General features: G+C 42.8%; 1 protein-coding gene across 8 annotated transcripts in view; it reads left to right on the top strand.

Annotated features, from left to right (window-relative positions):
- Nucleotides 1–24,650, top strand: part of FYN (FYN proto-oncogene, Src family tyrosine kinase) — a 206,303-nt gene that overhangs the window by 149,181 nt on the left and 32,472 nt on the right. For 6 of the 8 annotated variants that reach the window (XM_004422224.3, XM_087444012.1, XM_087444014.1 and 3 more), the window contains 8 exons: nt 3,253–3,349; nt 10,134–10,232; nt 12,958–13,061; nt 14,021–14,170; nt 17,209–17,373; nt 20,427–20,606; nt 23,414–23,490; nt 23,592–23,745. In XM_004422224.3, the coding sequence (XP_004422281.1) occupies nt 3,253–3,349; nt 10,134–10,232; nt 12,958–13,061; nt 14,021–14,170; nt 17,209–17,373; nt 20,427–20,606; nt 23,414–23,490; nt 23,592–23,745 (1,026 nt within the window). Of the gene's footprint in view, nt 1–3,252; nt 3,350–10,133; nt 10,233–12,957; nt 13,062–14,020; nt 14,171–17,208; nt 17,374–17,792; nt 17,949–20,426; nt 20,607–23,413; nt 23,491–23,591; nt 23,746–24,650 lie in introns of all 8 variants that reach the window. The other 2 variants (XM_004422226.3, XM_014781174.2) reach the window with 2 other exon arrangements.

Here is a 24,650-nt window from a genome sequence, read left to right as displayed (position 1 = left end):
TATGTGGGTCATGAGATGCAACTTCTACCGAGGTGGTTTAGGCTGATGGTTCTCAACTTTGGCTGGCTGACTCTGAATAACTAGGGAAGCTTTTTCAAAATATAGAGAGAGGCCTAAGACTCTCTGTACATTTTGAGTTCTGTATATTTTGAGTTCTCCAGGTATTAATTCACTCTTTCCTCCCATCCCCTGGTTAAGAGCCACTTCACAGGAGTAGAACCTTCTCCCTCATCTGCCTTATCTTCGGCCTGCCTGTCACTTCCCAGCCAGTGGGGTCATTTGGCAGCCTTGTTTTTTGGCCATTTGTCTCCATTGATTCTCTTTCTGATCTTCCATCATCTTCCATATGACTAAGTTTATCAGCCCCCAAAGTATTTTCCTGTATCTTTCGTATTTTAAAATCAAATCTTATGTATCCTTAAGGGATCGTTCTCTCTCTCTTTTTTTAAGTTTCCTTCTCTTTCCCACCACAAGGCTGTGTTTTACTGCCATGTGCATTTGCTGACTTAGCTAATATTTTGTAAAATATCTGGCATGCATTCTCAGACATATGTTTTCTGCAATATTTGTAAGTTATCTCATGCATCCTTAGTCTTCCAAATCTTCTTCCAGTATGTGAATCATGGTAACTAGATATATGACATTATCTGTTCCAAAATTTTTTTATTACAAACATTTAAAGAAATATACATCAGCCATGATGTTCGCAGCTCATCTGGGAGCATATGTCTTGTATAGGGACCCATTGTGCCTTTTCACTGAGGGAGTTGGCACTACTGAGGTGTTGAGGGATTTTCTTCCCTCTGCATGCAGCAGCCAGTGTAGTTATATCAAGGGACCTGCCCCAGAGCTTTACATTATGTCCTTGTGTTATGGTGGATCTGGCTTTCCCTTTAAAGCAGGTCTTGCATGGGCGAATGAATGCTCGGCACACTTACTTATTCTTTCTGCCTTTCTGGAAGACACCTGGAATGAAGGGAGGAAGGAAAGAGGCAGTCAGGCAGTCTAGGGAAGTCTGTCTCTTGAGGATGCAGGAGGGAAAAAAAAGAGCCAAAAAGGCACCCAGCACACACTCCTTGTGCCTGCTGAGTGCTGTGGCAGCCAGACTCTGAATTGTGCTGACACAGACATGAACCTTGTTCATTCATTGTTGAATGCTGGATATGAATCCCTGTGTCTGCAGGTATCATTCATAAAGTCACTAGAGTGGGCTCCTTGCCTTGAACATGTGGGTCTGTACTGTAGTCAGGGACAATCTTAGTATGAGGCCATGTGGTCCCTTAGGTTAAAACCCAGTACCTCCAAATGTTGGCAGATTTTCCTGCCTTGTATTATTTGGCTTTATTACATAGGTATGTCTTTTTCCCCACCGCTGCTTTTAGTGCTTTAAGGCCAGGATCAGTGTCTGTGTGTCCCTGTGACCTCCTTTGACTCTCCCCTCCGTCCCTAGACGATAAAAACACCCAGTGAGAACTTGCCAGCTGATGCAAGGAGGCAGTAGGAGAACAGAAGTGTCCGTCCTCATGTGCCTTGTCTTCCACACAATGGAGGTTGGGTTTGTTTTTAAATTATGTAACGAAGGGAATCTGTTAATAGAGTGTTAAATGAAAATCAGCATGACCTTACAGGCTCCCACTTTTTTTTTTAAGCCAGTCCTTTTCTAACTTTTCAAAGAAATCTAAAGAAAGGAGGACAGTTGCCAAATGATCCCTGCTTTGCATGGTCAGACCTTCTGAATGCCAGCTCTCCTACAGGAGGCCCCACTTGGGGTGGGTGGAAAGACAAGCTCATCTCCCTGTCTGATTCTTGAAGAGTCCCATGGGCACATCCGTTCCCCTGGAACTACCGACACAGCAAAGTAGCAGCTTGGTAAAGAGTAGCATCCATGTTGTGCATTCTTTAGGCCACATTAGGCACTTTGAAGTGTGTGGAGATCAAAAAGAAAAGCCAGAGAGCAGAGAAATGGAACGTATTAGTTATCAATTGCTGTATAAGAAATTACCACAAAACCTAGCAGCTTGAAAACAATACGCATTTGTTATCTCACAGTTTCTGTGGGCCAGGAATCCAGGAATGATTAGCTGGGTTCCCTATGACAGAACCTCTCACAGGTTGCAATCAAGATGTGTTGGCTAAGCTCTAGTCATCTCACAGCTCAACTGAGATGGATCTGCTGCCAAGCTCATGTGGCAGGACTCAGTTCCTCATTGGCTGTTGGCCAGACCACCCTCAGTTCTTTGTCAGGTGGGCCTCTCCAACATGGCAGCTGGCTTCATCAAAGTGTCCAAGCCAAAGTGGCAATAGAGAAAGTCTGCTAGGAAGACAGAAGTCACAATCTTTTGAAGCCTAGTCACTTGGGGATATCCCATCACCTTTGCATGTTCTGTTGGCTAGAAGCAAGTCATTAGGTTTGTCCCACACTCAAGGGAAGGGGATGGCACAAAAGCGTGAATAACAGGAAGTGGGAATCATTGAGGGCTATCTTAGAATTCAGCCTGCTATATGGAGGAAGTCCTAGGCCAAATGGGACGGCTGGATATTCTTTGCTGTTGATAGCAAACTTCTGCAAAGCAGGAAGGGCCTCTGTGGGGAGTCAGCCAGATGAGAAGACATCCTGCGGTTGTGAGGAAGAGTGAGTACTACAAGTCAGTGCAAGGATAGGTGACTTCTAGGTAGAAGGAGAGCGATAGAGAGGGAGTCCCCAACACAATTGCAGATGCCAAGGGCAAGACAGCCTCTAATTGGGGTGAACATTTACAGAGAGAGGCCTCTCTGAATGTCCCCAGGCTGCAGAAGGAGTTTCCTATTACATTCTACGTGACCAGGGGAAAGAGTGATTCATTTGACCCAGAACTAACGTGGGCTCTTGAGCGAAGGAGAACGTGTGTTGGATAAAGGCTGTCTGTGATACTGCAGAGCTCTGCAAATCTGAACTATGACACCGCTGCTGCCCTTTAGTTGTGGACATGATATTAATATCTGTCTCTTCCCGAAGACTCATTCCATAGTGTACAGAGAAAAGTCCTTCAACTCCAGGTTTTAGTCGGATCAAATAATTCTCCCCCTACAAAGACTAAGGCCTAAATTCAGCCCTGCAGCTCTGGTTTTCACACATTAATTACAACACTGCATCATGTTATCAGTGCTGATTAGATGTAGATTTTGAGAATGAGGTTTTAGTGAAGATTTAATTTCTTGGAATTAATTTCCCCTTGTCTACTAATCTCTCCCCTTTTGATTTTGTTTTGTCAGGAGTGACCCTGTTTGTGGCCCTTTATGATTATGAAGCACGGACAGAAGATGACCTGAGTTTTCACAAGGGAGAAAAATTTCAAATATTAAACAGCTCGTAAGTTTGGAGAGGGAGGGAGAACATGCATGACTTTCAGATTGGGAAAGAATTCTCGTGTTACCAGTCTGTGCCTTTTCAGATATCTGAAATGCTAAAACAACACTTGCTAAATTCGTTAATTCATAGCCATTTAACCTGAAAAAAGAAGAGTCGATGAGCAGTGTGGTATTTTATGGCACTGTATGTCCAGGGAGCTTTTTGAAGGATACTGTCGTTGTATGGTAAAGATTATAAAAGCGCCAGCCTCGCCCTCTGCAGAACTACAGTTTCAGAGGACTGGCACGAGGCTCGGCTATCTGCCTCACCCTCTCTCTGCTTTGAGATTTTCTTCGCATTTCACACGCTGCACTAGCTAAGCCCTTGCTTCGGGCTGGCAACAAGTTCCTTCTGTTTTCAAAACTGCTAAACATTCCGATTGGTGAAGCCCATGGAGGCGTTTTCCCGTAATGACAATTTGCAAGTGACTGAAATCTTTGTGAGATGGAAGGAGAAGTGATTTCGCCCACTCGTGAGCGACTATAATGAGTGCATTTTAAACGTGGTCAGTAGGAACAACAGTTAGACAGACAACGGGGAAACTTCAAGGGTGAGAATCACTCACTTTTCAAATCCTACATTTGCTACCTCCGTGAAGAAGAGTAAATATGGGCCATATTTCTCTATTGTTTTGGAATATTACCTCTATTAGGTTAAGGCAATGTGCATGGACAAGGGCCCACGAGAAAAATCCAGGCTTGCAAGAAAATGATGTCCCAGAGGCCTTCTCCCCTGCACCTCTAGTTTTCCTTGTGAGTGCTCCCCAGTGGTTGGGAAAGAAAGCCACTTAGGGGCTGAGGGCCCACCAGGAAGTTCATCTGTGCCTCCAGTTCTGGTTGCTCTGTCTTCTGTTCCCTGAGCAAACTGGATTTTGATGGCCGAAGGACCTGAAGCCTGGCCCCTTGTCTTTCCCTAGAGCGTGAGTGAGGGCAGATGAGAGGTAGCCCTCCTCACACCATGCATCTCAGGAAAACGAGTGGTCATTGTAACAGGGAATCATCCCTCAGGCCCTGAAAACTGCCTCCTTGGGAAGCCCACCCCTTCTCTGGGATCCCCCCAACTCTCAGGACCAAACACTGAGAATATGCCACGTTTCACAGCAAGAACGAAATTCCTCCCATATGAAGCTGGTAACTCTTCTGGACATTAGAAGACACTATCTACGTGTCCACAGGGTTGTAGTTTCTTTAATTATTATTATTGTCATCATTAACAGGGATGGGGTAGTTTTTTTTTTTAAAGACTTTATTTAAATACATGCAGAAAAGTGCACGTATCAAAAGTATGCATGGTGGTGGTCACACAACAATGTGAATGTGCTTAATGCTGCTCAACTGTACACTTAAAAATGGTTAAAATGGTAAATTTTATGTTGTGCAATTTTACCACAATTTTTACAAAGTATACAGTTTGCTGGTTTTTCACAAACTGAACATTCCTGCACAACCAGCACCCAGATCAAGAATATTACCTGCCCCCTCCCCCCCCACCCCACACCAGAACCCTCCTCCTGTAGCCACAGGAATTTTTTTTAAATAGTAAACAGCTGCCATTTATTGAAGGCTCCTTGTGTGCCAGCCATGTGCTGAGCTGTAAACGTTCTCATTTATTCTTCACAGCACCTGTCTGAGGTGTGTCTCACAGTCATCATTTGACTGTGAGGAGCCAGAGGCTCAGGTTGGGGACTTGCCCAGGTGCACGGAGCTAGCAGGTGGCAGAGCCAAGGGGGACATGTGGGGACAGCATCCTGAGTGCAGTGTGAGGTTTTATCTTGGAAAGGCCCAGAAAGCCCCATCAGAGGGGACTGAACTGTTCAAGTTCCATGAAGGTTTGGAGGGTTAGCTGGGAGGTCAGGGAGGAGGGAATGTAGCTTTGATCTCTCTGATTTATGATTCCTTATTGTTAGTTTGATTCTCAGATGAATGCTTCTGGTCAGTCTACTAACTTGGAATTCTGAAATACACCCCGTTTCCCCTTCCCATTTTGTGTACTATTTCCTCTCTGCCGAGGTGGGTTAGAACTTGTAACCAACTTCTAAAAGCTTAGGACTGAGGAGGAGTAGAAAGTACCACACACAGCTCTTCTTCTGGAGGTTTTCTCCACACCACAAGTGGATCTACACATCAGATTGTAGGGCACTTGGAAAGCCAGTTCTTGCCCAAGTCAAATCCTTGCCTTCTTCCTTTGTTAATCTGGATAGGATCTACGGTGGCATCCAGTTGAAATTTTGGAGAAACATTCACCGAAGATCCAGTCTATCTCAGTCCATATTTCATGCTTTGCATGCCTGGCCTTTAGCGTTTACAGAGGGCTTTGAGCCTCTGACCCTGTTCTCTTAGAAGAAAATATTACAAAGGTTTTTTTCCCTTTAATATTCTTCCTTCTCGCCAGTAGAATTCCTCATCCTACGTGCCATTTAAATACCCTTTTTCAAGGTTATGGGGAGAAAGTAAGGTTTGTGTAACAAATACGATATCCTGAAGTCAAGGGTAATAACAGGGAAGAGAAAATCGTGAAGGAAAAACAAAGCAAATAATACAGAAGCAGATGGCGTGTGGCTCCTTCCCCCTCCTCCAGCCTCTCCCAGCCCCTGGCTCTCAGACACTGAAAGAGAGGGAGGGATGGGGCTCTGCTCTCCCTGGGGCTGCTACCACACCTCCCAGTGTGTGTGTCCTCCCACTGCTTTCCCTGTCAAGAGGCAGAAACGGGAGGCCACAGGGCTGGCTTTTGTGTTTTAAAGTGCAGCATGAACCATGTGGTATGCGTGTGTGCGGTACCAGAGCCAGCGGCACTGCTGCCCAGCCTAGGGGTGGGGGCTTCTCCACTGACCTGTTTTTTGTAAGTGCTCAGTGTCGTCTATTTGGACGTTATTAAACTTGAACCCATTTGGCAAAATATTTAAAGTCATCGATTTTATTCCCTATTTCCACGTTTCATGACTAGTGATTTAGTCATATCACCTAGAAACAGTGACTCTTTAAAATATTATGTTTTACACAGAGTGGAATACTGCTCATGGCCTAGGGTGGTGACTCCTTTAAAGTTCTTTTCATCGTGATAAGAGGAAATCTTGGATTTGAGCCCCATCCAAGCATTTGATAAAATTGTTATAGATATGCTCTTTGAAAGTAAGATGGGTGGTGACCAAATTTAGAAAGAATCCAGAATTTATAATAAAAACCCTCCACAGCTCCACAGATCAAGGCTGACTTCTGTGTGCAAATGCTACTTCCTGGCTCCATCAGGGCTCCTGGCGCCTGGGACCACAAGCCCTATGAGCAACTTTGGGGACTGGGAACAGGCTCTTTTAATAAGTCTTTAAATTAGAGGAACAAGGGGAGCTGTTCCTGACCAGAGCCGGGGCTTAAATCATCTGTTTGAATCAGAGCAAGATAACAGTTCAAGAAAATCTCACCAACTCTAAATTAATGAAATATCTGAACAGTGTAAAGAAATGCAGCTTTAATAATGCTAATTTACCTACAGTAACTCAAGTAAAGAAATAAAACATAACATAGCATAAAGATCCTGTTTTCCTAAATCAAGATGAATGATTTGTAAAGAGTGTATTATTTATTTGTAGGTGAATTGGGCTTCGAGTATATTAAAAAAATGATTTATTCATTTGCTCAAAAGATTTTTTTGTAGATGTTTTGGGTTTGTACCAGCCTCTCTGGGCACAACGTGTGAGGTTTACTCCGTAACACATTGTGTCCTTGTCACCTAATATCTCCTTTGATGGAGAAAGTGACCCTAGGCGGCCTAGTAAGAGAGAAAAGGATTTTATCTTTCTATTGAGTAACTGAAAACCCTTGTGAGATTAATGGAGTCACTTAAGAGAAAATCATGAATTCCTGATACATGACTTTAGAATGAGCCTATAGTTGGATTCTAATCTGTGCTAAACTATTTAGGTGCCGAAACCAAAATGAGATAGTTAATGCTAGATTTGAAATGGAAATTACTTGATTAATATCAGATCCTCTGAACAAGACCAGGTTTGTCGCAACCTGCAGGAAAATGTATTGGCTTCCTGCCCCAGGTGACATTTCCATGTACCCCAAAATTGGTAGTAGACTTACTTTTTCTTAATTTAAATCACTTAGAACTAATTTGATAAAGGTTATCTTGCATTAAAAAATACACCTCTGCTGCAAGCACTTAATTTTTTCCTCACCATTTTGGAGCATTTCCCAGGTGTGGAGTAGGTGGGGGTATGTGTGTGTGAGAGAGAGAGAGGGAGGAAGGAGGGAGAAAGGAAAAGGCGGAGAGATGATGATATTATTTTTTATGATGAAATGTCTCCATCTAGTGGAATTTCAGAGCAGTAAACGGTGTCCCCGTATTACAGTGAAGATGGTCTCCATAGCCATTTCCTTCAACACATGAAATGTTTAAAGAAAAAAATAAACTTCCACATATGGTCTTAAAGGATACACTTAGAAATGCTTGTATTTCCTTTGGAGGAAATAGAAATGAAACCAATACAAACTGTTAAAATGGGAACATTTTTTTGTGTGTGTGAGGAAGATCAGCCCGGAGCTAACATCCATGCCAATCCTCCTCTTCTTTTGCTGAGGAAGACTGGCCCTGGGCTGACATCTGTGCCCATCTTCCTCCACCTTATATGGGACGCCTCCACAGCATGGCTTAACAAGCGGTGCGTCGGTGTGCCCGGATCCGAACCCGGGCCGCCAGCAGGGGAGCGCACGCACTTAACCGCTACGCGACAGGGCTGGCCCCTGTTAACGTCTTTAATTTCATGATTTGAACCTGAAAGGCAGAGGGATACGATAGGGGAGCAGCACAGGACAGGTGCCACATGGACTGATGACAATCCAGCTCTTAAGTTGGGTGGTGGGCTCACAGGCTTTCATATATACATATAGTCTTTGGTATGTATGAATTATTTCATAATAAAAATATAGACATGAACTAAATTTAAAGTTATTAATAAATGACTTTCTGGGTAGGAGAACAATTATCTCCCTCTTTTGATTGATTTATCTACTTAAATTTGTGTAATAGGGTGAAAAAGGAAAGACTGAAAAGCTAATTAAAACATAAGACTTTAAAAACCCCTTTGCCAACACCCTGTTTTCTCGTGGGCTATTCTGTGTTGCTTGTGCCACCAAGCACTTCCCCATAACTGCTCCTATAGCACGGTGGGCTTGTCACCATTTGTCTGTCACTTTGTTAAATCCTGTCTGGAGTCGTTGCTCATCGGTCACCTCGCTCGCAGTCCGTATTGAGAGAATGGGACTCTCTCGGGTAAGGGTTGCATTTAACATGGAGGCTGGTTATTCTCTACCTAATCAAATCAGTCTGCAGATCTTGACCAGGGCCAAAAGCCAGCACATTTTCTCTCCTGGCTGAGGGCTTTGATACAGAGCTCAGCCAAAAAGTGATTTCAAAAAAAAAGGGCCTGGGCTTTCTCTTGCTGCTTCCAAGGACCAAAAAAGGAAGGAGAGAAGGCGCTGGACCTCTGGGTGATCAGAAGTCTGAGAGGTCTCCATCTGCGCAAGGGCACCTGCATCCGCTGCCCCTCGCACTCCTGACCACGGGCTGGTGGAGGGTTTGTGGATCCCGTCGATGCACATGTGTCTGCTAACCGTTGTTGACAGGGAGAGGCACGCACTCCGTCCCTGGTCTCCGGCATACGTACAGCTGTGCAAATGGAAGCACATGCGCTCTGACCATTTCATTGCTCATTTGGCTTAAGCTGAGAGGGCTGTCGTAAGCCCCCCTTTCCCATCCCTCTGCCCGCAGCTCTGAGAGCTCCGCAGACAGACCAGGCTGTCCCATGAACACGGGGCTGTGCAAAGTGGTGGGACTAAGAATCTCGTTCCCTTGGCGAGTTTTTGTTCTCCCCCTGCCCTTGTACACACACACAGCTACACCTGCTCTTCCTCTCCTGCCCCCAGACTCAGGTCAGTGCTACAAATAGTTGATGAAATAACCCCAGGTTGAAAATGTCTGAGCAAGGCTTAACCTGTTGTAGTTGGATATTATTCTACCCATTTTCTTGAGAGCAAGCAAGACAGGTCTTCAGGGTATGCCTTCATCCCTTACTGGGCTCCCAACAGGCTTCTTTTCTCAGAGGATCTGCAGCTGTAATGGCTGACAAAATAACACTAAAGCCACAGCTTGCCTCTCTCCAGTAGTACCAAAGGAGGCTGGTTGCCTCAGGATAGGGGGCAAAACAGAGACTGTTAGCTAAATTAGCACTATTGGTGCTTGCTTTATTTTTTTTCCAGCTTTAATGAGATATAATTGACATATAACATTGTGTAAGTTTAAGGTATACAGTGTGATGGGTTGATACACGCATATACCATTGATACACGTTTACCACAATAAGGTTAACATATTCTTCACCTCACATAATTACCATTTTGTTATTGTTGTTACAATATTTTTCTTAAGTAGCCCAGAGCTGGGTCCCTTCCCCTCCGTCCAAGTTGAGGACACTTAGCAAGCAAAATGACCCCCCCAAGAGAGCTCTCCATGGCCAGAGTCTACCTTCATAATTCACAAATAAGGCAAGAGATGAGAGATAACATTGGATTCAATTCACAGTTGGCTCAGATTGTAACCATTTGGCCCTCACAGAAGGCTGTGTCGGAGTTTGGAGAAATCAGGTGATAGAATGACTGGGAAGTAGTCACATGCTCTTACAGCATTGGGTGTGTAACTGCAGAACATTGAAATGGTCAACGCGTTCCCTTCTCTTTTCTCTCTGCAGGGAAGGAGACTGGTGGGAAGCCCGCTCCTTGACAACCGGAGAGACGGGTTACATTCCCAGCAATTATGTGGCTCCAGTGGACTCTATCCAGGCAGAAGAGTATGTTTTGTTTTGTTGTTTTCACTTAACTACTTGCTTTTAAAAGTTAGTTGCTGCAATAAAATGCCATTAACATTGTGCAGGAGAGAGAAGTTCCCTAGAACGATTAAGGGTTGAGAGAATATGGTAATGCAGTGTTTCTCAGGCTTTATGCCCTGGACTTTGTCATATCTATGTGATACTTGTACTATTATTAACTTAATATTTTTCTTTAAGCCTGCTCACTTTTTGGAAACATATAGGAAACTTTATATCAGTACCCTAAATGAAAACCCAGTGTTACTTGCCACAGATAGAAAGTAACCATAAAAATGTGATGAAATTGTAGCTAGAGCAGGTATTATTGCCGACCCAAGGTTCTAAGTCTGCAGTCTGCTGAGGAAGAGAGAGGGAGAAGGAGAAAGAATGGGAAGGGGAGGAAGGGAGGGAGGGAGGAAGAAAGAGAAGAGCAAACGATTGTTAAAGATCAAATGAGATTTTTCTCCTCCATGTAGTCAGAAATATTAAAGGAGCACTGAAAAGACATACCTTCCACGCCCCAGGGAGAAGTATCTCACGTGCAGTGTGCCCCACAACTTGGGAAATAATGTGGTGATGCATTTCAGATGGTCCTTTCCTTTGATTTGGGGTCTCGGTTGACTTCTGTGATAGTAAATAGTGACTAGTAGTTAGTTGGCCCAAGGAGTTCACTGGTAACAGTTTTGGAAGGTGGTCAGTAGGCGGAGGGGATTCCAGAAGGGACAGCCATTGTTCCGTCTCCTGACCTGTGGGGATTCATGGGCACTTTCAAAGTGGAGAATTGTCAGAGTGGCTTGTGTGGCGACCCTAATTTCAGAACTGAGGGAAAGGGAGCTAGGCCATGGTCTCCCAAATGCAGGAACCTGGCCTCCCCGCTGACCCCTGGGGACCTGCCTCTCCTGCTCAGTGGAGGCAGTCTTGCCTTACCAGAAAGGGAGTTGAGAACAGTCAGCCACAGAGCCCAGCCTTCGGCTCTGATATTTAATTTTGCCCTGGGTTTGTTTAAGCTCTGCACGGAGGATTAGACTCCACACGCCAGCCAGTCCCCAGCTGGATTGCTCTCTTGTCTTTAATTCCCTTATATTTCCTCTAAGAAGATGTGTTTTGTTCCCTGCTCTCAAATACTCAGTGGTTCTGAGCTCCTTTTTTCTCCTAGTGAGTGCGTTTCACCATCAGTGAATGAAAGAACCTGTATTGAATTTTTATTTTAGAGCAGATTTGCAAACATCTTTGTGTTCTTTCAGAACAAAAGGTACCACCAAAATATAGCATTACTTTGATTTAACTGGGAATTGACCTGCTTCATATTTAAGTTATATCAATGGTCAATTTTTAAAAAACCTTTTTTTTTAAAGAATAAAATAGCATTTAAAAAAATGCCTATGATTTTATAGATGTAATTACCGTTATCTTGAAATACAGTTGTTTTGGTACCATCCATTGTTCTGACAGCTCTCTTTTCACCACTGTTCGTGTTTACACTGCATTTTAATTGGGTTATTGATACACAAGTAATTGGTGTAATTCTCTTTATACCACCTAGTGCTAGGGTAAGGTTATGCACAATCTAGTGCCTTTAAAAGTCTCTGAGGAGCTGACATGTAGTGTCTCTTTTCTCACGTTCAGTGAAGCTCTTTCATTCACAAAAGAATGTGACAGTGAACACATAATAGCTATGTTCAAGTATAATGAATTGAAATTTCATTTTAGAAACTGGATCCTTCTACAGTTAAATATTCTAAAAATCAGTTTTCTGTGCAGATTCCAATGGAACGCTCCCAAATTCTCCCTTGGGTCCTTGGAGCACCTGCTGCTTGCTCAGCACCTAGCGCTGAGATGTTAACTAATTTCCAGGCCATGGTCAGGGCTGGAGAGGTAAAAGACAAATAACAAAGGTCGTGAGGTGACTTGACGTGACAGCTCCTCAAGTGGCACATGAGTGTCATTACAGGGAAAGTATGAAATGTCTGCGACACCGAGTTGTCTTAAGGCCATGCTCGTTGACTGCACAGGAACCTGGCCCTGCAGCTGTGCCAGAGCACACGCGTGCAGATCACAGCCCAGACGCCTGGCAGATGCCCTTTACTCATCCAGGCCTCACACCTGCTGGACAGGAAGAAAATAAAAACAAGCCTCCAAGGGCAGAGTCATCCCAAATTAGGGATAGTCTGGACAATTTTTTTCAGAGTTCCAGTAGGTAGGAAGTTACTGAAAATATCATGTCTTTGTTTTTTATCCATTCTCACTGACTTTTTAAGTGCTCGATTAATGATCTTTATGTACACTGAGACTGTGTTTTGGTATTTCCCAGGGGTTGTAATTATGCTCAGAAATCCAGGGTCTTGTAGACGCACGTGGGAAGGGTCTCCTGTGGTTGCCATTTCAAAACAAGGTCCTGGGTTTCTCTCTTCACGCGGGCAGAACCGCAAACCGGTTCCTGATCTCCGGAGGGAAGGAAAATATCCCACAATGCAAATCTGATTTTCTTTAAAGAGTGAAAGAGATGGATTAGGGATGGAATCAGGAATAGATTGGCAGGGAGCCAGATGAGGCTAGGAAAAAATATCTAGAGAATGGCTAAGCATGAAATCAGAGGTGAGGAGGGTTCGTGGGCAGAAGAGCCTACGCTATCCTATTTTTGTAAATGATTGTAATAAAATGTTTCCCTCCTTTATAAAATGTTTCCCTCCTTTGATCTCATTTAAAGGTGGTACTTTGGAAAACTTGGCCGAAAAGATGCTGAGCGACAGCTTTTGTCCTTTGGAAATCCAAGAGGTACCTTTCTCATCCGCGAGAGTGAAACCACCAAAGGTAAAATAACACGTTGAAGAAGTTGGCTTGTCATTCAAATCTGTGGATTAGTCAGAGAGGATGAAAGGCTTATCTCTAATGTACAAGGATTTTTAAATGGCACATATCCTGCCTGCCTTGTGAGCCGAGCCCTATTTTCAGTTTTCCCTCCAGGCTCTAGGACTGCAGACAGCTCCAAAAGGACTACAGAGGCTCGAAATCAAGACCTTCCTCCCAAAACAGGGGCTGGGGCCGCTTCACTCCTCCAGGCACATAAGATCGTAGAATTTTCTGAAGTCCTTTAGAATTGTGCTTTTCTGAAACTCTTAGTTCCTCAGGCGCCAGTCATACAGGTTGTTTTTGCATTCCTTTTGTTTTTTCATAACTGAGGACTGCTTCCTCCAACTGCTGGCCTTTTCATTATTTAACAACTCATTAGAGCCCAAAAGAGGAGCTGGGCCCAGGAAAAAGAGCAGCAGCCTTCCGGCTTGATCTACAGACCTAGTGATCTGCCCCTGTGAAGGGAGTTGTGAAGCAGAAATTGGAAGCTCACTTCTGGAGAAACAGTCCTTACGTTTCTTTAGTACTCTCTGCCTCTGCCTCTGTGATGCTCCCTGGGTAATGGAGACCAGGGTAACAATCTCAGCTGGGAATGTCTGTGCTCTTCTTCATCTTTCCCCCCAGGGCAGCAGGCGGTGGTCTATGCCATAGTAGGCCACACAAGTGTACTGAGTAGAGTATTGCAGGAAAAAATCCAGGAAGCTTGCATTTTCAAGGGTAAAATCATTTTATTGCTAGTATCTTCTGACATTTGCAGGAAAGAGATGTTTTCTTTCTATGTTCCACACACTGGGTGGAAGTGTGTGTTTGTGTGTGTGTGTGTTTATAACTCTTAATCAGAATAGTCGAGTAAATGAGACCTGACAAATGCCTGAGTACTCACAATGATTGGGGCTGCTAATGCTCTGCATATTTACCAGGTGCCTATTCACTGTCTATCCGTGACTGGGATGATATGAAAGGAGACCACGTCAAACATTATAAAATTCGCAAACTTGACAATGGTGGATACTATATCACCACCCGGGCCCAGTTTGAAACCCTTCAGCAGCTTGTACAGCATTACTCAGGTAACCTTAATTCTAACTAGCTGCTAACCATGGGGACACTGGAGGGAGCGGGTGGGCATAGAGCGGGCAGGGGAAAGGCGAGGGGAAGAGGTACCACAGATGTATAAGAAGTCACTGGTACAATAGTTTTCTTTGCTAACCCCTCAAGGTGGGGCTTGGCTGCATAGGTTCTATTGATGTTTTTCTACCATAGTTATTATTAGTTCCATATGTTTGTCAAAAGACGGTGTAACATTCTAGTTCCCCAAGTAGAAGGCAATAGGTTAAATTTTAAAAGATGTTATCTTTTCCCATTCCCCTGCAGTATAGAATTCAGAAACCAGGAAAGGGACAAAGAGCAGCCTCTGGGAGGGAACTTATGTGGCGACTGCTACAGGGGATGTTGTGTCCCTACCGTCGCTTTACCCCCCGCACTGTCGCAAGAGTAGCTGCACGTGCATCTCATTCTCAGGACTGGGTGAAATTTGGGTCCATTTATCATGTTCTACTTCCCGCCAAGACTTGATCTCTAACTAGACGTAGACTTATGTGGCCCACAGCTCCTAGATCTGCTGCAGCTATTGTGATAAATTAAACTTTTAAACACTAGATCAGTCTCTGTCCTAACACCCAACTGTCACCATTAGTTTGTTGTTCCTAGAAATATATACTTATTAGGTATTTAGGTGTGCAATTTGTACATTTTATTAAAGAATGTGGTCTTATGTGCAAGTGTTGAAATGATTGCTTTCTTTCCTAGGTTAGCAAGTATATCCCACTATATAATACTTACACACAGGTGGATTTAGATATACACATACAGATAGAGACCTATATCCCATTAAACCCAGTGGTTTTTTGTGTGACCTATATATACATTTTATATTGTTCTTCAGGACAATGACAAAACCCCAAAAATAGTACATGACTTGACCTCAACTGCACGTTCATTAAAAAATACGTGTGTACGGGCCAGCCCCATGGCTTAGCGGTTAAGTGCACGCGCTCCGCTGCTGGCGGCCCGGGTTCGGATCCCAGGTGCGCACCGACGCCCCGCTTCTCCGGCCATGCTGAGGCCGCGTCCCACATACAGCAACTAGAAGGATGAGCAGCTACGACACACAACTACTGGGGCTTTGGCAGGGCGTGGTGGTGGTGGTGAAATACGTGTGTAGGGGCTGGCCCTGTGGCATAATGGTTAAGTTCATGTACTCCGCTTCAACAGCCCGGGGTTCACAGGTTTGGATCCCAGGCGCAGACCTATGCGCCGCTCATCAAGCCATGCTGTGGTGGTGTCCCACATACAAAATAGAGGAAGATGGGCACAGATGTTAGCTCAGGGCTAATCTTCCTCAGCAAAAAGAGGAAGATTGGCAATGGATGTTAGCTCATGGCCAATATCCCTCACCAAAAAAAATAATAATAATAATATGTGTGTATAATTTATTAGCACCAAGAAAAAGCAATCTTTTGAAAATAGCAGTAAGAAATGCCCATCTACTGATCCTTGCACTAATAAGCAAGTGAAAAAATTAACCACATTCGGAGTACTAGTTGATTAGGGTGTTGGGTAACTTTCGTTTATGTGGATTCTAATGAAATATTTGAGAGAAATGGAGCCGAATATCTCCCTGAGCTTAAGTAATAGACTCAAAATGCCTGCATGTCGTAAGGATTTTTCAAATGCCGAAGTATATTTCATTACAGCCAAACATCAGCAGGATCCCCAGGGTTAGGATCATTTGAAAATATTGTGTTGGAAAGGGCACCTTAATAACATCTTAAAGCTGGAAGGACAGAAGGGATATGAAGAGCAATAGACATTTTTTAATATCAAAAAAAAAAACCATCTCACCTTAGATTTGTTTTTATATTGGCTTTTCTTCTTCCCTCTTTCTCTCACACAATAAAATGCCTTTGAAATATTGACACATAAATAATTTCTTGTCTAAACATCTCAGAACCTGATTCTATCAAAAAGAAAGGAATAAAAAGTAACTTACAGCTGGTTCCTGGAGAAAAGGCAACAGCACTACATTTGGTTTCCCCGGATCCGAGGCGCCTCCAGGGGGGTGTGGGGTGTGGCAGGGGCTCTGTCACCTCACAGGCCAGGCTTTCTGCAGCTTCTGTCACTGCCCTGATTCTTTGTTCTTTGTTACCTTTTCTCACCTGACTGATGTTTAACTTGGCATTTAGGCAATTTCCCCTTACCATCACTAGATTCTAAAAGGCATATTCTTCTTAAAAAAAAAGAGAGAAAAGAAAAAGAAAAAAAAACCCTCCACATAACGTATGAGGGATAACTACTTTTTTCCTTTCTCTTTTTCATAGGAAATAGAGTTCTTTCACATCCTTGAGTTTCTGCAGATTTTAGTTTCATTCTTTCTGCTTTCAAACCAGACTCCTAAATTATACATCGGAGACTGTTATAAAGATTTTTTTTTAATGAATATCAAAGAAGCAGGAGTTTCTGACTGGTAGAATAGAGTCAGTTAAAATGCCAAAGAAATCGCTCGAGACCTGTGACCTCTCTTTTCCCCTGCCAGCTGTAATCTTCAGCCTTACTAGTTTATAGCAGTGTAATGGTCTGTAGAAGAGTCCTGTACTGAAGTTGCAATTTTAAATATATTCATGCCAGAGAGTCCTTAAACCTTTGATATTAGAGGGGAAAGGACAGTCATGCTGACATTCTGTAGTCCAAATGTATCTTTTGAAATCAGTGGAGGTATTTTCAGGGTTCCAGAAGACATGTTATTAGCACATTGGGCTGAAAATGTTTTTCTTAGTGAGTATAGAAACCAAACAATCTATATCTGTGTGTATGTATAGACTATATTATACCTGGGGATATGGAGTAGTCCAAATTGTCCTCTGTTCTACCTCCAATGAATGTGTTTCAATGTGTGGCGTCTGATCTTCCAAGATGTGTGTAGTTCTCTGCCAACGTAGCACTGTTTCGAGGCACGCTATGCGCTGGCTGGGTTTGTGCACCTGTAAATGTTGTTGTTTCACGTGTTCTGCTTTTCTCTCCCTCTCCTGCCGCTGTCCCGCTCCATCAGAGAGAGCCGCAGGTCTCTGCTGCCGCCTAGTAGTTCCCTGTCACAAAGGGATGCCAAGGCTTACCGATCTGTCTGTCAAAACCAAAGATGTCTGGGAAATCCCTCGAGAATCCCTGCAGTTGATCAAGAGACTGGGAAATGGGCAGTTTGGGGAAGTATGGATGGGTATGCTGAGACTCAATTACTCTATTACTAGCTCTCTTGTTTGGGAAATCCCAAACATCAAAGATGGAAGGTGAAAATAAAGACTTCATGACCAGGAAGAAAGTTTGAATTACTAATAGTAGGGAATGATAATTTTGATTTTGGAATCCCGGAATTTCTAGAAAAGAGATAGTAAGTGGTCAAGATTGGCAAATGGCTCAAATTATATTATTATATGAGTCTCGATTCATAAACCAGTAAATGGTACAGGGAATGTTCCAGCCTGCACCAAATGCCTTGCCCTTCATTTCAAGCTGCAAACGTTTGTCCAGCGAACTCAGTGTCGCCCTCAAGGGCATGTCACCTTCCATCTTTCCTAGTGCATGCATGATTATGGATTATAAGGACTGTGTTTTCTTTATTAATTCCCTTTCCTGTAGAGAAAGCTGATGGTTTGTGTTTTAACTTAACTGTGATTGCATCGAGTTGTACCCCACAAACTTCTGGATTGTCTAAAGATGCTTGGGAAGTTGCACGTGATTCGTTGTTTCTGGAGAAGAAGCTGGGTCAGGGGTGTTTCGCTGAAGTGTGGCTTGGTAAGGCAGAGGGCACAATTTTGTTTTGGCTGCATCTCAAGCCAATTAAAAGAATAGTTTTGAACAAAAACATATACACAGCCATTGGGACCAAGACACTTAACCTGGATAGCTAGACGGGCTATCCAGATTTTCAGAATATGGTGATACCTTGCTGTACTCTTCTGTCCTGCTTCGTGTGGTTAATCAAGGCACGCACAAAACAGGAAACCAAAACAATAAGAATCTGATGTTTCCTCTTCCTAAGACATGGGAAGGTAAGATACTACAGATGGGCTCTATAAGGAAAGATCATGGGCTTTTTTGCTCAATGGGCCTGAGTTTGAATCTTTACTAGCTGATTAACCATGGGCTAGGGGCTTATTTACCCTCTTTGAGCCTCAGTTTCCTCATCTGTAAAATTGGAATGATACCCACTTCATAGGATTGTTTGGAGGATTACATGGGACAATATGTTTAGAGTCCCTGCACATAGTAGGTGTTCAGTATACACATACTTCTCTTAATTTGGTTCTCAGGTCATTCATAAGGCTGACTGCACTGGGCCCTCGCACTGCTTTCATAACACCCTTTGGGTCCGTTGCCGCTTTGCTTAGAGACAATCCATGGCCTTGGGCCCCACCCAAAAACATCTGTCAGTAAGACAGTGTTGGTACTTATGGAATCCTCTTTCTTTTTTTTCAGTTAAAAACAGTATAGATAGGTACCTGTTGCTATGTGTGGCTATCAGTGTTTAGATGTGGTCTGCATTAAAAGATTTAATACAGTTAAAGCACTTGGAACAGAGCCTGGCAAAGAGTAAGTACTACACAGATAAAGAGATAGAGATAGATACTCAGACATATACATTTATATGTATGTATATACTATTGTAATGAGTGTTATCATTACTATTGTTTTCAGAGTCCACATTATTGTGTCCCTCTCTCTCTGGACTTGAACTCAAGTATTGTAAAATATGTTTATATGGCCTTGCTCTCCCTCATCTGCCCAATTTATAATTGAAGCTATGGGCCCTAAGGATTTTAATCCAATCACTCATACAATCAGGAAGAATTGGACCCTACAGGAAAATTTATTATCAAACTTTATCAACTTTAAATCATTACACATATTATTAAGATTTTGTTCCCCACTAAACATAAAACATCATATTGTGGTAGTTCAAGATCAGGATGGAATGCCAATGTAAGTAACTGGGTTGTTATTAGAAAGGAAGACATCTGTTTAAAATTTGGGGGTGCTAACAACACTCCAGAATAGCACTCAAATTGCAAAGACCACTTACAAATTGTCACATTTCTCATTTACATTTAGTGGTCAAATATTTCATAAGATTTGAATGAATTCTTCTTTAAGCCCTTGTTCTTTCATAATTTATATTTTTGTAGGTTGCATGTTGTAATTATATGAACCATGTTTTTAGCAGGATAACAAAAGTTGCTCCAATTTACAGAACTTTTTAATTCTAAAATCAATTATATTAAAGATAAAAATTAATCTTAATTTAAACCAGCCTTCTTTTCCAAATAGAAAATAACATAATCTAACTTAGCAGACTTTTCTGTTTCCCTTATAAGTAGTTTTAAATCAAAGTCCAAGACTAATGGAATACACATAGAACCTAGATTTTTTTTTAACTTGGGGGCTGAAAGAGACTCAAAAGATAATCCACTTCCATTCCTATATTTTACAGATGAGGTAACCGATGATCATAAACAAGGCCTGCATCTGGACCTACTAGATTTTTTTAACATGTTAAGTTCAAATATCTCTGTTCCCTCTTAGCTGCTCTTTAATTTTTCCAGTCTAGCTGATAGAAGTCATTGTTCTTGTTGTGGCTGACCAGCAGTAAACCCGAGGAATTGTCCTTCCCAGTTGAAGTATGGGCAAGTAGACTGTGAGCTTCTTGCCAGTACTTATCAGCATACTTATAATCTGACTTATAGATCAACTGTTCAAGGACTCAGTCAAGTAGCTCATCCATTGCAGACAATTGAAAGTCTAGAAGTAATTTTCAGACATCCTCAGAGTGTTGCCATATTTTTTTTAAGTGGCATAGCTCATGAAATGAGACTTAGTCTGATTTCTTCTGTGCTCGCTTTTCTGCCTAAGGGATGGCTACTGGATGGCCAGGCCTGTTCTAACCCTGGGACTTTCATCTTATAAAGAAGTGTCCAGAGCCTTTGGTACAAATTTGCAATCACATGGCTGAGCCAGAAAAGGAAAGTGGTATATATCAAAATAAGAAAAAAATTAAAAGAATGGTAAACCATAATATAGCCATAAGTAAACACATTTTTCCTGTGAAAATACTTGACAGAGTCCTTACATTTGATTGCCTTTGTTCAATAAAAACTGTATTAAGTTTTTTTAACTTAGAATCCAACTGTATGGAAATAGCTGTTGATTACAAAACTTTTTTTTTCCATCGAAAGAGTATCTTTGGTTTGACTTAATATTGTGGGGTGTCTGCAGGTACCTGGAATGGAAACACAAAAGTAGCCATAAAGACTCTTAAACCAGGCACAATGTCCCCTGAGTCATTCCTCGAGGAAGCACAGATCATGAAGAAGTTGAAGCATGACAAGTTGGTCCAGCTCTATGCCGTGGTGTCCGAGGAACCTATCTACATTGTCACCGAGTACATGAATAAAGGTCAGGCAAGGCCTGTTCAGGCTCCACTTCACTGTGACCTAACAGGGGTTGTTTCAGGGAGGGAAATGGAGCTACCTGTTTGCTTTTTTCCTAGTTTCTGCATGAGTCAAGCATTCCCACCAGGAAACACAAACTGCGTGCTCATTAGTGAGAACATTTTTTTTTTTAATTGTTTTATTGGGGTCACATTGGCTTACAACATTTTGTAAATTTCAGGTGTACATCACTATATTTCAGTTTCTGTATAGACTGCATCGTGTTCACCACCAATAGTCCAGTTTTTATCTGTCACCATACATATCTGCCCCATTACCCCTTGCCCCCTTCCCCCACCCCCTTCCTCTCTGGTAACCACTAATCTGTATTTTTTTTTTTTTTTTAATTTTTTGTTTATTGCAGTAACATTGGTTTATAACATTGTAAAAATTTCAGGTGTACATCATTGTACTTCTATTTCTGCATGGACCACATCATGTTCACCACCCAAATACTAATTACAACCCATCACCACACACATGCACCGAATTATCCCTTTCACCCTCCTCCCTCCCCCCCTCCCCTCTGGCAACCACCAGTCCAATCTCTGTCCCTATGTATCCGTCCATTGTTGTCACTATCTACTACTTAATGAAGGAAATCATACGGTATTTGACCTTCTCCCTCTGACTTATTTCACTTTGCATTATACCCTCAATGTCCATCCATGTTGTCACAAATGGCTGGATTTAAGTCGATTTCTTATGGCTGAGTAGTATTCCATTGTGTATATATACCACAGCTTCTTTATCCATTCGTCCCTTGATGGGCACTTAGGTTGCTTCCAAGTCTTGGCTATCGTGAATAAGGCTGCAATGAACACAGGGGTGCATGTACCTTTGCAAATTGGTGTTTTCAAGTTCTTTGGATAAATACCCAACAGTGGAATAGCTGGATCATATGGTAGTTCTATCGTTGATTTTTTTGAGGAATCTCTATACTGTTTTCCATAGTGGCTGCACCAGTTTGCACTCCCACCAGCAGTGTATGAGAGTTCCCTTCTCTCCACATCCTCTCCAACACATGTTGTTTCCTGTCTTGTTAATTATAGCCATTCTGACGGGCGTGAGGTGATATCTCATTGTAGTTTTGATTTGCATTTCCCTGATAGTTAGTGATTTTGAACATCTTTTCATGTGTCTGTTGGCCATCTGTATATCTTCTTTGGAGAAATGTCTGTTCAGGTCTTTTGCCCATTTTTTAATTAGGTTGTTAGTTTTTTTGTTGTTGAGATGCATGAGTTCTTTATATATTTTGGAGATTAAGCCCTTATCAGATGTATGGTTTGCAAATATCTTCTCCCAATTGTTAGGTTGTCTTTTTGTTTTGTTGATGGTTTCCTTTGCTGTGCAGAAGCTTTTTAGTTTGATGTAGTCCCATCCCACTAATCTGTATTAATCAGAACATTTTTAAAACAGTCTCTGACCTTGAGTTTGTGCCCAGATCCTTGTGAAACGCAGTACCTTTTGCATGCTGCACATGTCAGGAATTCCAGCTCCTCTCCCTAATTAAAACATTCATTTTTAATATCAGGGGTGCTACAGAGGGCTATGATAGTTTGCTATTATTTTGAATGCCATAGCGTGTATTAAATTTCCTTCTTGCAGGGCTGAACAATTAATATCAGACACTGGTCTCTGGGCTCAGTTTAGTCTCCATCTTCTCATCTTATTTTTTTTTTCAGCTCTCTTCTTAAACATCAAAGGAAGAAAGACATGCTTTTAAAGAGCACATTTTATTCTCATTCTCTGTCTCTCTGTCTCTGTCTGTCTTTCTAATCAAAGCAATATTGTTGGGGATAAGGCCAAAGATTACTTTGTTTTGGAAAAATAGATGAACCAAACAAGAAACAGCCTTAAAAGGCAATGCGTGGTACATCAGAGGACACCAGTGTAATTTTTCCTTTCCACGTACTTTCTGTTAAAATATATTTGGAAATTTTTTCCTGGCAGATTGTCCTTTGTATCCAGGGTTATTTGGTAAACAACTTTGTGATTAAAGCAAGAGACAAATCACCGATGACCATCATGAGCATCCAGATAGTTTCAGCCCTGGTGTTAGTTCTGAGCCCTTTAGGCTGTGTTATCATAGTGGCTCTGAAGCTCCAGCTTCCAGATGTCTTTAAGGCCTGGCTGGCCATGATCTAATAGGGGGAGCTACCTGCCCTACCCTATATTCCTCAGATATTCTTTTCGTGATTTAAAATCTGTAAATTAGCTAGGCCAGTTATTCTCAAACTTTCCTATGTATCAGACTCACCTAGAGGGTGATTAAAATACAGGTTTCTGGGCCCGACCTCCGGAGTTTCTGACTCAGTAGATCTGGGGTGGAGCACAAGTGTTTGCATTTCTAACAAGATCCCTGAGGGATGCTGTTCCTGCTGGTCCAGGACGACATTTTGGGAACCACTCGGCTGGGCGATATTTTCCCCACACCACTCCTTTGTTCAGGGCCCATCAGGGAGTGAGACTGAAGTGGTGCAGCTCTTCACACATTCTTCATGACATAAAGGGAATTGAGTCCCATTTCTTCTAGTTTGATCAAATTTTTGTTATCCTTAGAAATGGAGTCACCATTGTTTTTAAAAGGTAAAACTGCTGCCCTTCAGTGCATAGAGTTGTTCCTACCCTGTTTTGTTTTAACCTTTTTTTTTTTCATTGATGGCATTATTCAATTACTTCATTACTTTGATAAGAAAACCAAATATAGCCCTTTGTTGGGAATTTTTATCTTTCAAAGTAAATTGAAATGGTTTTATGTTTTGTTCCTAGGAAGTTTACTTGATTTCTTAAAAGATGGAGAAGGAAGAGCTCTGAAATTACCAAATCTTGTGGACATGGCAGCACAGGTAGGCCCCGTGATACGTTGATTCCTGCCTTAGAGTTAACGACGTGTAAGTACATCGAGTCACAATGTAACGTATGTGTCGTGTTCCCTGGGTCTCCACAGGTTGCTGCAGGAATGGCTTACATTGAGCGCATGAATTATATCCACAGAGATCTGCGATCAGCAAACATTCTGGTGGGGAACGGACTCATATGCAAGATTGCCGACTTTGGATTGGCCAGATTGATCGAAGACAATGAGTACACAGCCAGACAAGGTGAGCACTTGAATGAGGATGGCTCATGGTCACATCCTCGAGGACAGCCGCTTACTGCCTAACCTGTCCTCCCTCCTTCCCTGCCCTTCCTCCAGAAAATACTGAAATGGCATTCTTCGGCTGGGTTTTTTGTTCTTGATCTGGCAGGGATCGGACAGCTCTGCAGGTGGGAGACTGTAGTGGGTTCAATGGATGGCTGAGATGTTGCTTTCTGGTGAGTGAGTGTCTGCCGATGTGGTCCTCCTGGCTCGTGCCGCCCTCCTCACAGCGTCCAGGCTTGGGACACTTTGCCTTTGGAGAAAGAGGGCTGTGGAAAGCCAAGAGATCAGACAAGTAATAGTTATCACCCCATCAGAGTCTCAGCAAAAACAGAAGGCATGCTCATTGGAGAATTTAATAAAGGAGTTATTTACAAAGGCATGGGCAGGGCTTAGGAAAACAACAGGGCATGATGCAGTATCCCAGAGCTAGTGACAGCAATGGGCCCGCGGCCTGAAAGGCAGGGGCAGGGAGTGGGCACCAGAACTAAGAACAAGCAGCTGTGAGGAGAGGCCACCTTTGGTCAAGAGAGGCAGCAGAGGTGGATCAACATGATCTCCTTCTTCCGCCATCCTCCAAATCTCCTGCCACACCCAACTAGAAGCCAGAAGTCAAAGGAGCCCATTGGTGAGCCCAGATGGGTCCAGAGCAGAAAGAAGAGTAGAAAGCGGATGTAGAGAGAGGACAGAAGATAACGATAGAGTCGGTCGAACAGTTCCATCTCCTTTAAGCATCTCCCTCCATCCCACCCCCTCCTGAGATCTGTAGAAATTAGCCTCTAGATGAAACACATCCCAGACCAGCAGCCACTCCAGGGGGGCAGCTTTTCAGGTGCTTTCAGAGCACCAGATACCAGGGAGGGAATT

The sequence above is a fragment of the Ceratotherium simum genome, chromosome 19 (genome assembly GCF_057802395.1).
Source record: "Ceratotherium simum simum isolate JZ-2026a chromosome 19, ASM5780239v1, whole genome shotgun sequence".
Classification (NCBI taxonomy): Eukaryota; Metazoa; Chordata; class Mammalia; order Perissodactyla; family Rhinocerotidae; genus Ceratotherium; species Ceratotherium simum.
This window is presented reverse-complemented; position numbering and strand designations above follow the sequence as displayed.